The sequence below is a fragment of the Colius striatus genome, chromosome 1 (genome assembly GCF_028858725.1).
Source record: "Colius striatus isolate bColStr4 chromosome 1, bColStr4.1.hap1, whole genome shotgun sequence".
Lineage (NCBI taxonomy): Eukaryota > Metazoa > Chordata > Aves > Coliiformes > Coliidae > Colius > Colius striatus.
In genome coordinates, this window is record NC_084759.1 from 191,553,482 (window position 1) to 191,566,910 (window position 13,429).

General features: G+C 41.9%; 1 protein-coding gene across 2 annotated transcripts in view; it reads right to left on the minus strand.

Annotated features, from left to right (window-relative positions):
- Positions 1-602: 602 nt before the first annotated feature.
- Positions 603-13,429, minus strand: part of SLC2A13 (solute carrier family 2 member 13) — a 152,953-nt gene continuing 140,126 nt past the window's right edge. The window contains exons 8-11 of one of the 2 annotated variants that reach the window (XM_062018738.1): positions 8,548-8,669; positions 8,281-8,433; positions 7,032-7,160; positions 603-4,157 (exon numbers count right to left, since the gene is read on the minus strand). In XM_062018738.1, the coding sequence (XP_061874722.1) occupies positions 4,138-4,157; positions 7,032-7,160; positions 8,281-8,433; positions 8,548-8,669 (424 nt within the window). In that variant the 3' untranslated portion in view covers positions 603-4,137. Of the gene's footprint in view, positions 7,161-8,280; positions 8,434-8,547; positions 8,670-13,429 lie in introns of both variants that reach the window. The other variant, XM_062018728.1, reaches the window with a different exon arrangement.

A 13,429-nucleotide genomic window follows, 5' to 3' on the forward strand; every position in this document is an offset into this window, starting at 1 on the left:
AGAGGAAACTCTGGACCTCTTGAGGGTTCGACTGTGGTACCTGTGGTAGAGGGAGGTAACCAGGCCAACGTCCTCTTGGTCCCTCAGTTGCGCCATGAAGTGGAGCTGGTGCAGCCCCAGCGCGGCTTGGCCACAGCTCTGCTGCTCTTTGTTCATCATCAAACTGGTTTAAGTGATTTCCTTAGTAAAACACAGAGAGTTAGAACATTTCCCTGTTAGAAACTAGCAACCTCTGCCCTTTCCCCAGTCAATAATCCAGTCTGAAGGTATAAATTGCCATCACAAGACTGGTCTGTGTTTGGGCAGGGGACTTTGAAAACCCATGGTGGAACATTGGGCTAGTCTGTGTAGCTGCATTCAGCTCTTCAAACAAATCCTCCAAGAAGGAGGGGACACTTGTCCAGTGTGCCATCATCACAGAAATGCTCTTAGAAACTGAAAGATGTCATATTAAGACCAAAGTTAGTCTTAACATTCACCTATTTCAGGCAAGTCTATGGGTAATTTTAGCTCATTTTGCTGAGAAATGCAATTTTGCATCTCAAAGAGGCAACCCAAACCAAGGAAACTTTGAGAAAGAGTCTGTTATTAAGTATCTCACCTTTTATTTTGTTCATTTACACTTCTGGCACTGACAATTCTTTGAAGATATTTATTTTTATGTAAAGACCAAACGTCATTAAAGCAATCAGAAGTCAGTTAAATAATTTTACATCACCGAAGTTTCAGAAAATGTACAACACTTTCATACATTATAGGCCTGGCTGGTTGCAAAAGGAAATGGCACATGTTTGACATGGTTAAAGAAATGACTGGGACAACCCAACAACTAGTTTTGCCAACCCTCTCTTTTGTACTGACCACCATAACACACACCCAGGGATTACAGTATGCTGGATGGCACCACGTGCACCTATTATTCAACATGGAGTTATGATTGTCAGTTTGGTCTCCAAAAACATGTCCAATATCCCACACAGAATTTGTCACAAAGATAGGGTTGATGGTTTTGCAGCGGTGTGAGATTCACGATGGAAAGCGGAGCCGTGACTCGTGCCCCTTCCCAGCCATGCCCTGGATGAGCAGGACACTGAGCACATGGAGAATACCCACGAATAACCCTTCAGCTATCATGGCGGGGACTGCCCAGACGCTGGGCCTCAGAGGGCTGGCAGGGTGCAGCCGGCAGGGCCTGTGGGAACACGGCACCCCAGTGCCACAGAACCATCTCTCACACCTGCCGAGGGGCCGGGGAGTTTCTCCTGCAGGAGTCACGACGATGGTCATACATTCAGTCCTCTCCAAAGTCTATGTAATTTTTAAGGCAGCAAGAGAGATTTGCCTTTATTTTAACACTCCAGAAACTGGTGTTTCCTTTAGAAACAGGCAGAGGATATTCACAATTAACGGGAGCGCCCCTTCTTTACACAAATGCCAGGAAAGGCCTAACCGAATTCTGACAAACTGTACCTCAACAGAAGGGAGGAGCGTAACTGAAGCAGGGCTGAGGCTTTCTAACTACATGTGCCAGATCATTCACATGTAACATCCCGTCTAGGGACAATGTGAAAAAGCAGGATTCAGACGAAGCCTGTAATTCGTGAGGCCTGGTGCTGGTCAGACTTCCCCTGGTATGAATGAGCTCTACTGAAGCCGGCGAGCGAGCACCTCTGAAGAGAGGTGTCAGTGAGATACAAACATGCCGCTGGTTCACACTAACAGGTCATTGTGGCTGAAGTTTATTCTCATATACAGAACTCTGGAACACTATTAACACCCATTTACAAAACACTACAGTGATGGTTATTGGCACATAAAAAACTCATTCTCTATATGAAAACATACACAAAATAGATAAGAACTGCCTTTTCTTTAAAATCTATATATATATAGTTGCCTTTAAGGAGTTTTAACCCCCAGTTTCACAAACAACAACATTTCTTTAACAATGTTCACCTAGATTTTACTGTGCTGACATTTGTAACACTGCCACAACCTAGACCACTTTGTGGATTATGCTGAACTGTACTGTATACAAGGCGATGAAGATCAATAGAAAACCACTAAGAGTTTTGCACAAAAATGTGACTTGTTAAAATCCAGAGAACGATTGAGTCACTTTATAGGCAGCAGCTACATGTAAGCTGTATATGTTACCCGCAATAAAAACACATTTTGCCATAAAGCACATATTGTGGCATTATCTGCTTCTGGCCTGGTACACAAAGCTCGATTTTCTTCCCAATGCAGAGGAATGGGTTTGGTTAGGTTGACTCTCTCAGAAAAAAAAAGTGCACAAATATCTTACTCTTTAAAGTGCTTTGCAGAACTGTCTCTTCTGCCATGATTCCTACCCCACAATCTCTGTGCTGTGAAGACTCTGCCACTTTCTCACACAGTGACGTGCAGCTAACAAAGCCTTTTCGGCAAGTACAAGTAGAAATTTCAAGAAGATCATGTTAGAAGAGCGTTGACATTGAGAAGTAGAAAGCTGGGCATAAAGCTGAGAAGTACAGGGGTCTACCTTTTATCAGCCCACTGTGTGCCTGTAGAACTGCACCCAGTACTCTCCTGGCCGAAGGGAAAGCCCTTGCTCAGGGCCCATAGCAACCCCTGAAAATCAGAGCTCCACGGTGCTCAACCTGAGTGACGAAGAAGGGCAAAAGACTTCACCAAGGAAAAAAGTATTTGCTTTGCAAACTCTGTTCCCGCTTTCTCGCTCCTGCACAGGCACAGGAGAGGAGCACTTTTGTGCCTTCTGCTCAGTCTGCCAGCCCCCTCATTCTCATCCACAGCACCAAGCATAGTCCTGTGGTCCCACCATCCTTCTCACACACAGGAGACAAGTCAGAGACTGCTCCTTTGGCTCCGGCCACCCATCTCTACTGAAACATTTCTTTCTTCTCTCTCAACCCTAACTCCTACACCAGTGAAATGCTGCATTTGCCAACCCATGCAAAAACAAGTCATCGTTGGAACAATGATCCTTGGGATGTATCCTCTCTTGTCCTCAAATTTTGGACAGGGTTGTCACTGCAACTCACAAGGCAGTGACATCTATGTGAGCAATCCAGGTAAGGTGCATGTGCAGTGATGTAACCTCGGCCCTCCACGAGTCCCACGGCCTTGCTGGCTTTCTATGTCTATTTTGAAAATAGGCTTGTTTCTCTTGTTAAAAGACTATTTTGATCAACAGAGTGACAAGGGGGAGTAACGAGTGACAAATTGTCTCAACCCCTCCTCAACACTTTTGAATTTCAACACGGTGAACAAACTCCTCTATGTAAATTAAATTTTAAAAGACTAAAAATGCATCAGGACTTATTTTGATACTTGCTGTCAACATGGCGAGTCAGGAGATTATCCAGAATTAAAATCTCTTAAATCATTGTGTATAATCAATACGCCCCACTCTGCCAGCAGTATCACTCCAGCACTCCTGCTGCACAGAATACCTGAAAGAAGCGTGCACTGCTTGTGAAGAAGCGATTTCATATCTTCTGCAGAAAGCTTTCAATCAAACAATGTTGTGCTTAGACATACTATTGATGCTACTTCATAAATTAAAATCCTGTCATCAGAAATTATTCATCTACACCTTATTCTTTTACTTGGAATGTTACTAAGTCTACCTTTAGCAAAAATCTCTTAAAACTTAAAATATGCACAAATATAAAACGTCTTTGCAATATAGAAACTTTTATTTAATCTTCTTCACACACTATAAACGTTCACAGATCTAAAAATAAAACCCTAATTGCCTAAGACTAATTTCAAGTATTTGACCTCATTTGTATTACACATGACGCTTGGTACTTGGTTTACTGTTCCTTAAGGTATGGAATGTTGTCCTGGTGTAAAGCAATCCTAAAAGGAAGACTCAAACCCAACTCTGTAGAAGGGAAAGGGGGAGCGACAATAAGAAAGCAGATGTGTTTTGCACCCTCAATGACAAATAAAATTTACAAGTTCAATCATTGTGCCTCGAGAAAGAGGGTACAGGATGCAAATCTTCAGAAAAGTGCTTTCAAGTAAGACTGTTGTGTGAGCAAACGAGCCCCACGCTGTACATAACTGAGGGCCACTTCTGAGAACGTCCATGAAACAAGGCTGGCAGAGAGAGATGGTCTGCTGCTGCTAAAATGCCCCAGCACTGCCTGTAAAACAGAAGAGGCTGATCTTGTGACAGTGATCTTTCCAGAGACTTTGCTTTGGTTATGCCAAATAAATGCAGAGGTTTCCTCTCCTAGTAGCCCCGACGTGGGAGGGACACCCCCTCTCCTGAACGAAAAGCAAGGGAACCTTCAGAGGGGTAATGGTGAGCATGGGCTTACGCTGTTGGAGGGATCAGAACCAAAGTCCCTGTTCTCAAAAGCCAGTAAATACTCACTGAAACATATCAACACCGCAAGCACAGGTTGTGCATTACACATCTGAGGGGAGATCTTATTAATATTTATAAATATCTAAAGGGTGGGTGTCAGGAGGTTGGGGCATCACTTTTTTCTATTGTAGCTAGGAACAGGACAAGGGGTAATGGGATGAAGCTGAAATACAAAAAGTTCTATTTAAATATAAGAAAAAACTATTTCACTGTGTGGAGCCCTGGCACAGGCTGCCCAGGGAGGGTGTGGAGTCTCCTTCCTTGGAGGTCTTCAAGACCCGCCTGGACATGTTCCTATGTGACCTGATCTAGGTGAACCTGCTTCTGCAGGGGTTTGGACTAGATGATCTCTAAAGGTCTCTTCCAACTCCTACCATTCTATGAGTCTATGAAATAAGGTTCTTCAAATATACATTTTTGAGTTTCAGGAAGAAACCAGTTTGTCCTAATGTGTGCCAAATATCCCTTTTTCTGCTTTCAAGTATTGCACCTTCGGTGAAGGTTTCAAAGAGGTGACAGCCTAACAGAGACATTGCACAGCAGGTGCATTTGCAGACAGGTCTGGAGACCAGAGCATTTTCAACAGCTGATGCTTCCAAGCACAAGAATATTGTGCGCTTCAAAGGGGTGCGAGATGGAAGGTGTGAGAATCCATCCCTCTCACTGGGAAGGAGATATTCAAGGTTAAACCACTCTTTGTAATGAGTTGTTTGAAATTCCCTCTGTCTCCTATGCTTTCCCCTTTTAGCCCCAGTCAAGTCACAGAAGGCTGCTTCAAAATGTGTTCTTTCAAACAAAAATTTCTTTGATTAATGAAATAAAAAAGAAAACAACACCAAATACGCCCAGTTGCTGAACATCAATAGACGGGGAGTGAGAATGCTCCCCTAGAAGGTCAGATAACATGATATCAAACTTCTTTACAACAACAAAACCTCAGTTATCCAACAAAAATAATTTAGTACCAAATGTCCAGTCTCAGTTTTGACAGTAATCCCACATTCAAAACATTTTTCAACCCCAGGAGAGCCCACAAAGCAAATTTGTAAAAGCTAATGAAACCAACGACTTCTTTAATCTTTACACAATGAAAACTAAATGTATTTTTACCAAAGAAATGAGAGGCAGCCCACAGACAGAGGAGATTTTCTACATTCTTTCATGAAGCAAACGTTTCAAAGATAAGAGTTTGAATCATGGCTGCTTTCAAACTCCTATCTCTGAAGACTTAAAGCAGCGAGGACAGGGCAAGAAAAAAAATAACGTAATATTTTTATGTAGCTGCATAAAATTCAATTTGCCAAGGCAAGCAATCATGGCAGCTGGATAAAATACCATTCACATTTTCATCACCATGCTAAAGGCAGCCAAGTTGATTTTTGCGCCTGGCATTTTCTTGACAATTTTGCAATGCTTCAGTAAGGCAATTAATATGAGGTACAGGCTTCTGCCCATTGCTCATATTTCTCTTTAGATCCAGCAAGACACTGGTTGACCAAGGACGTTTGAAGGAAAAACGTGCTGGGATTCATTTACTCCGCACATATGAAGATAAACTGAAGGCAACGTAATTATTCACCAGCAAAAGGCGCGGGAGGGACGACCACTGCACATTTTGCAGCACAAAACCTCTCCCATCCTTTTCTTGCTTTCAGCTCATGATATTTTGTGTTCAAAACTAGGCACAAACCCAAACATTCGAGTGCAAAAAAGGAAAACAAAAACTGTGGTTTTTTCCACGCACCTGAAGCCTCTACACTGTACTCAGCAATATATACCAGTTCCTTTGCACGTGTAGCCACATCCCTGGTTCTGTTTCCCTGCTGTCATGTAGTTAATTTTGGCAGTTTCTCTCACAAACACCAACTCTTGACCGTAGCGTGTACTCAAGGACAGCAGTGGCTACACAACCCAGCGTCATCTAGACCTAAGCCACCCTAGTGAGCCTCCACTCAGCCGAGCATAGCTCTCTGCTTGGTATCACAAAGAAATCGACATGGAAATGCTCTTCAGGTAAATTCAGGAAGTGTTCCCTCTGACAGACACAGCAGATATTTGTATTTTCCTTATCAGTGAAAGTTTTAAATGGTTACCCAGAGAGCAGCTGACGTGTCCCGCAGCAGGGCTTTATCCTAGGCTGCTACGGGACAGGGGTCTGGCAGATGGCGGCTACTTTCTGATTAGCTACTCTATTATTTTATCTTTTGTCAGTATTGAAGATAAGGACAACCCCTGACCATCTGGGACAGCTTTTGGTATTCATTTGGTCCCGTGTACCCTACTAAATACCTTGGGCAGGTGCAGTGTCATGCACACTTGGTGAATCATGTAATTGCAGAATTCAATCTTTTAGAAGCCATGGCTTTCAGTTATCAAGAAAACACTGGTATATTGAATTTTCTCCCAAATGGAGCATTTTTGAATATGAAGGCATTTTTAACCAGACAGTAGAAAGGAGAACCAGACCAGAAGCAGGGCAGTGAGGTCATCAGAGAGCTGCTTTTCCCCCAGAAGGCTTTTAAATGATTAAATACATCAGCAGCTGAAAATTATTCCACATCAGAAGCATCATTGTCAGAAAGATGGTAATTACTTCCCTTCACCCGAATGTACTCGATATACCTCCCTTCATCAGAATCTGACATACCACATGTACATAGCCTGCTTTCAAACAGAGATTCGATTTCCTCTAGCTTTTTCCCTTTAGTCTCAGGAAGGCAGCCGTAGATGAACATCAGGCCCAAGGCAGCAAACCCTGCGTAGAGGAAGAAGGCTCCTGCAACAGAAAACGGTCGGTTACAGCCGTGCCCACCTCTTCTCTGTCCCCAAGCAGAGGGAGGGCCAGGTGCAGCAGGCAGTGGATTTCAAAGGAAGGTGTGAAAGCAAAGGTTGGAGTGGCATCCTTACAGTGAGGGGCTGCAGGGCTGTGGGTGAGGGAAAAGGCCCTTTTATGGCATTGTTCCACAACCAGGTAAATTAACAAAAGTAATTTTATTTCACGTGGAAAATAACACACATCTTTTCTAGGCAAGTGCTTCTGCTGTTAAAATAAACATCAATTAAATAACTGCATACTCAGTAAAACAAATCAGGTATGAAAGGTGAGAACTTTCATCATTTATCTTAACAGCAAAGGACATACCCCTAAAATGAGACATTTAAGCAAAAAATAATTACTCAGGATTAAAAAAATGCTTGTGACTCCTACACCTAATTATAATTTAAAAGTCCTCTGTGGAGATAATTAGCAGTGAGAAAGAGCTCGTTTGCTCCACCACCCACCTCGCCTTGGCGGGCAGAGGAGGTACCAAAGCACCACCAAACCTGCCCCGTGGCTCTAGACCGGTGACTCAAAGGAATGACAAGTAGAGCTGAAAGGCTCTGTACTGGAAGGATGTGAAGGTCATTACAACTCCTTAGCAGCTTAATGTAATATAAATGACTTGTACTGGAGTGGCTGGGCAGTAATCTGACAAACTCCACAGGCTCCAGCAGACAGGACAAAATCGACAGCCGGCAGTGGGGCAGTAGCACCTTACGCAGCTATTTCTGCAAGGACCATCCGATACTGGCCTTGGATACCATCATAAACTGCAAATTTGCAGATGCTGCCTCCTTAAGTAGGAATCAGCATATTTCACTAAGTCAAAACTGGGTGGTGGGGTTTTTTTCCCATCTCCCCTGTTTTAATCAACTGTGTTCTCAGGTAAAGACAGAAAGAAATGTTTTTTTATGAAAGCTGAACCAAACCCTGTGATCCAGACAGGTTGTATCTCTAGATATAGTAAACCACGATGGGTTGAGAACACTGCAAATCCAACAGACTGACTCAGAATCACTAGGCAATCGATGTGCCAATGGTAGTACTGCATGCACAGATGCACAGTGCTTCTTACCATAGTAGGTCAGATACTCAGCTGTGTGCAGGAACGTCAGTGACACGAGCACATTGAACACCCAGTTGACCCCAGAGGAGCAGGCATTGCCTGTGCTTCTAGCCCACAGTGGGTAAATCTCAGAATTGACGGTCCAGGGCATAGGACCCATCCCTAAGAATTAGGAATAAAGATCAACCTCAGTTTAATGGCTGAACTCAAAAGGAAATGTAACACATAGCCTCACTATTTGGCATTTTACAACTGCGAAAACAAGCATTTGCTTACCGGGTGCAAAGAAAACCAAGTACAAAATAAGGCCTAGAAGTGCTGTCCAAGAGTATGGGGTGGGGCAGAAGTTGTATGCCCAAAACAAATCTTCCTTTTTGAATACTGTTTCATTTGAACACCTGAAAAATACAAAACCCCGTTCGTATTAAAGAATTTTCAGGGCAATAGGTTACATTTCAATATAAACATGGCACGTAACGTCTTACAAACAGCAGGCAAATGTAAAACTAAGATGAAAAAACTTTATCCCTGTTAATTTATTAAGGTCTTTGAACCAAATCTTAAATTCAGAAATTTGCTTTATCCCAAGTCTGGTTTTTGGGAGAGCCATCAGCAAAACAGTCCTGAACTTAAATACTTGCCTTACATCACAGATCTCATTCAAATGATTAGTCTTTACTATGCAAGTGGTCATACCAAAGCCAGTAAGACCATAACCACAGAATATCACACAGTGCAGAAAGAGCTGTGCCAAGGTCAAGTGAAGTTATGAGGAAAAGAGACTTAAGACTTTTTCTACACAGTGAAATAATTTAGAAGGGAGTAGCATTTCTAATTAGACAGTAAAAAGAGGAATCAGACCTGTACCCGAGCTACTGAAAGGAAAAGTGTCTCTACTCCAAAGACCATGTGGAAGTTACGTATTTTGACAAATAGGTATAAAATCAGGTATTTCCATTTGACTGGCAATATGATCAATTATTTTAAAGGAGCATTGGTAACTTTTTTTTCTGTTACAATTATTTTAAAATTAGTATTTGTTTAAAGGGACAAGTGATAATTGCCACTAGAGGAACTTTTCAGCTGCAACCACATCAATTGCTGCAGTTGAAAAAACAGGTACTTTTGGAAGAGAAGACTTAGGCAGACATCACTCTTTCATATGCAAACAATGTTATTTACTTGAAGAGAAGAAATCACAGGGAGCTGAGCATCTGTCTGAGTTACAATTTCCAGATCAGGTGACAGCTTATGTGAAGGATAGGACCCTCTCCTGCCAGTATAAAAACCAGGATGAAGACGCCTGCAAGGGATGATACTTGGGTAATGAGTGTTGAGACAGTGGAGCAACAGACACCCTGAAATGTTTTAGAGGATCTACCACTGTTGCAGTTCATTTTCAAAAGCAAATTCCAACAAAACTTGTCTCCTCTAACTTTTCTGTTAAGAAATGAGCAGTCAGCCTCAGATTGAACAGGAATATGCTAAACACTGATGGCCAACTCAACATCACTCCTGGGGCAGAAATCTTCCCTTATGCTGGCATGAATGTACTAACAGAACAACATTTAAAGTGGGATATCACCCTGCAGTTCCAAACCCCATTTCAGGACAGCTGGAAATCCAAAGTTCAAACACATGTGAAAGAGAGAGGTGAACCCAACATCTGAAACTCCAGTCAAACCCTACCACTGCCTTAACCTCAGTAAGCTGTAAGATCTGCAGTTCCACCTCCACTTGAGCAGCACTTGGCCAAGAGGAGCCAGTGCTCCCCACAGAATGCTAAGACCTTGATGTGCTACCAGCAAAGCCTTCCCACGATTTGCTTCCAGTCTTGATGTGAAAAACACATAGAAAACAGGCCACCTGAACATCCCTCTTAGAAAAAAGTCTCTCATGCTGGGACACAACAGGCTCATGGCCTCAGCTGCTGCCCGGCCCCTGGAGCACCCATCAGCCTAAGACACCAGCAGCTTCCATAACAGAGACTTTTCACCTGTTTTCAGACAAAAGCAGAATCATAGAAGTCGATCAAAAATACTGCTGCCATCCCTGCTGCTTCTTCATCTTGCCTCTAAGCATCACCTCAGATTCTTTCTTCTGTCACTTTGCTCTTTCATGGCTCAGCTCTGATCTCTTTCTATGTTATGGGTGCGAGACCCTGATCAGTCCCTGTCAGTGTCCACCCTGATGCTTCCCTACCACTCCACGTGTGGGTTGAACCAGGTTTGAGCTGTGTCTCAGGTACAAGATGTACAGAAGATTGAAATGTGCTGGAGCACCATGTATATGTTTAAACCCTAGGTTCCTTACACATTAAGGAAATGGTATTTGAAAGATGAATTACCAAGCACCTGGTGATCCCAAAGCCCCCTCCACTGAGCCCCACTCTGCTCTGCAGCTGTGCCACCCCAGAGCACAGGACTGCTCATTTTCACACCATTTTAACAACATCACTTTTGCTTCTTTCACTGTTACTCTAATTTCATTTGCAGGTGTTTGGTAATGAATACAAACTGATTAGCATTTTAAAACATCTTGATGCTGAGATTGGTTTCTCCATTCTGCCCAGCCAGATCTGCAGCTCCTCAGAGAGAAGCCTCATGCTTTCTCTCAAATACTACTGCCAAAAAAGATGTACTTGGTTTATTAACTCGCATCCATCTCCATCAGCACAAACCAACCTGCTGATTCACATAGACACATATGCCGGGAGGTCTGGATGTTGCCTTCCCCTACCATCCTTCCCCAGATGTGTCCTACTTTTGACAGGGTGGAACACAAATTATACAAGGGAAAAACAGATGTCTCCAAAGCCTCCTATGGCTGAAGGCACTCATCTATTCTCCATTGACTGCCCATAACTGAGAGAAAATTCTTTGCAAGAAACCAGATTCAGTGCATTGAAACAGGAAAAACAGTACTCGAGACTAGATTTAGCAGAAACCTTGCAGTAACAAACTGCCCTTTGCTTATCCTTCAGTAGCAAACCAGCATGGTACACAGAGTAAAAGCAAATATAACTGCATTTGCTGGTGTCCTGCAGTGCTTCATACATTTAAAAATACCAGTCCTTCAGGGCTGTGGATTTGTCCAAGCTAATTCTATTTGCTATACTGTTATTTCTATTATTTTGTTGATGAATATATTAATAATTACTGTGTAATGCACTGTAAAATTCTGTCCTGCATGTAGGGAGCATCTATGATGGGAAGTCGATGAGCAGCTACCCATGGCTCCACAAGCTGAAGTGCACAGAGGAAAATGCTCTGTAAATGGCTCACAAGTGAAATGACGCAGAGTTTGCAAATACCAATGCGCTGGGTAAGAGTCACACAGTAGAAACAGTGAAGACACATCACACAATTTCCTCTGAAATGACCGCCACAGTGAAAACACAATAGTGCTACACTGAAAATCTTTATGGTGCATTTCTTTCCTTATCTATTTTCTGCAGATAATTGGAGATGCACATCTGTTCTAATTAGTGAAAATCTGACCTTTCAACAACTGCTGCAAACAATTCGACTGACTGGAAATAAATTGGAACAGCAGTAGATTTCTAAATTATGGGGTTTATATACCTGGTTTCATAATCACAGAATCCACCCTTTATTAGATATTGTCCGTAGTTCAGAAGATCTAAAGCTTTGCTCCCCATCTCCTTAAATTACCTTTATGCAGCACATAAAAGAAAGGGAAGAAGAGCTGTGGTGGGTGGTCTGAAATGTTATTGCTTGTAACAACAGGATGAAATAGGATAAGACTATTTCCTTGAGAACTAATCCAAATTTCACTAATACTTGAGCCAATTTGGCTGTAGAATAATTCTCAAGCGCAACACTGAAAAGCACAGATAGGGAAATGGCTAGGCAGTACACAGCAGAGGCAAGGAGCACAGCACAAGACTGTGATTTTTCTTCTCAAATTTCCATTAATTTTTGCTTTGCTTTAGAGTGAGGACTGTGTAGCCCTAAAGATATGGCTTTTGTGGGAATTAAAGGTTTAATTCTGAACAGTTGATATATTTTTAATATGAAAGCTGCTGACTTCTCATTGTCTTTTAAGCCCTTCAGAAGCATCTTAAATGGATTTAGATCAAAAGTCTTAAAAGGTCAAAATTCAAATCAAATCAGGCTAAGGAAATAAATTACTTCTGAAGAAAGGCACTAATGTGATCATACATCTCCTTAAAATGCTTGTTAGAACAGGCATATTTCAAAACTGCACATTGTGCTACGAGATAAAATTTTAATATCAGGTGCTGATGGTAGAGAAAGATTTTAGACCTAATACACAGTGTCACTAATCCTCCATTTCTTTTTTCTAGCAGGAGTAAAACTACTTAAGGACTGCTCTTATGCCAGACTTTTGTGTCTGGGTTATCAAGATTATGATAATCTACAACTTACCAACTTAGTCTCCAGTGTAACACAAATATATCAAGTTTTTCAAAATGTCCTTTAGAGAGATTTTGAAAGCCTCCTGTGTGAGAGTGCTGACTTCTGTATCGTGCCAATCCAACTGAACAATTTATGTCAAACTCATGAACTCACCTTTTCACCTGAAGCCTCATCATGCAAAAGACAGGATCAAAACAGGCATATTTTAGAGTAGATGCTGGTTGGACTGAGAAAGCTTTTTGTGGAAGATGCTCGGGAACAACTAAGATTATTTATCCACAAGAAATTACTCATCCTGTGAAAGAAGAATTTGGGCCTCGACATTTGGGTTAGTTCTCACAACTTTGAGCCCTTCTTTTTTTCCCTGAAGATACTGTTGTCTTAACAGAACCCCAACTATCTTCAAATTACTTAACAGACAGAACTTGGCAAGGTACTAGATTAACTGTGTAATAATTTCACGGTAGTCAGACACGTAACTAAGGAGAACTCTATCCTGTATATCAATGGTCCCTCTAATCCACCTATATACATTGAAAATAATTACATGAGCACAACTCAAAGAAACCAGTGAAACTGTAAGGTATTGTTTGACTATAAAGGAGTATATTCTGATTTAAAGAAAAATTGCTGCTCTTTTCAGTGCTTAATTTTTATATACACACACAGAGCAAGATTCTACCTGAAGTATAGAGCAAAGCATAACTCTTTTTCTGAAAGTGAACAGATTAATTTAAACCCAAGTAATGTCTGAA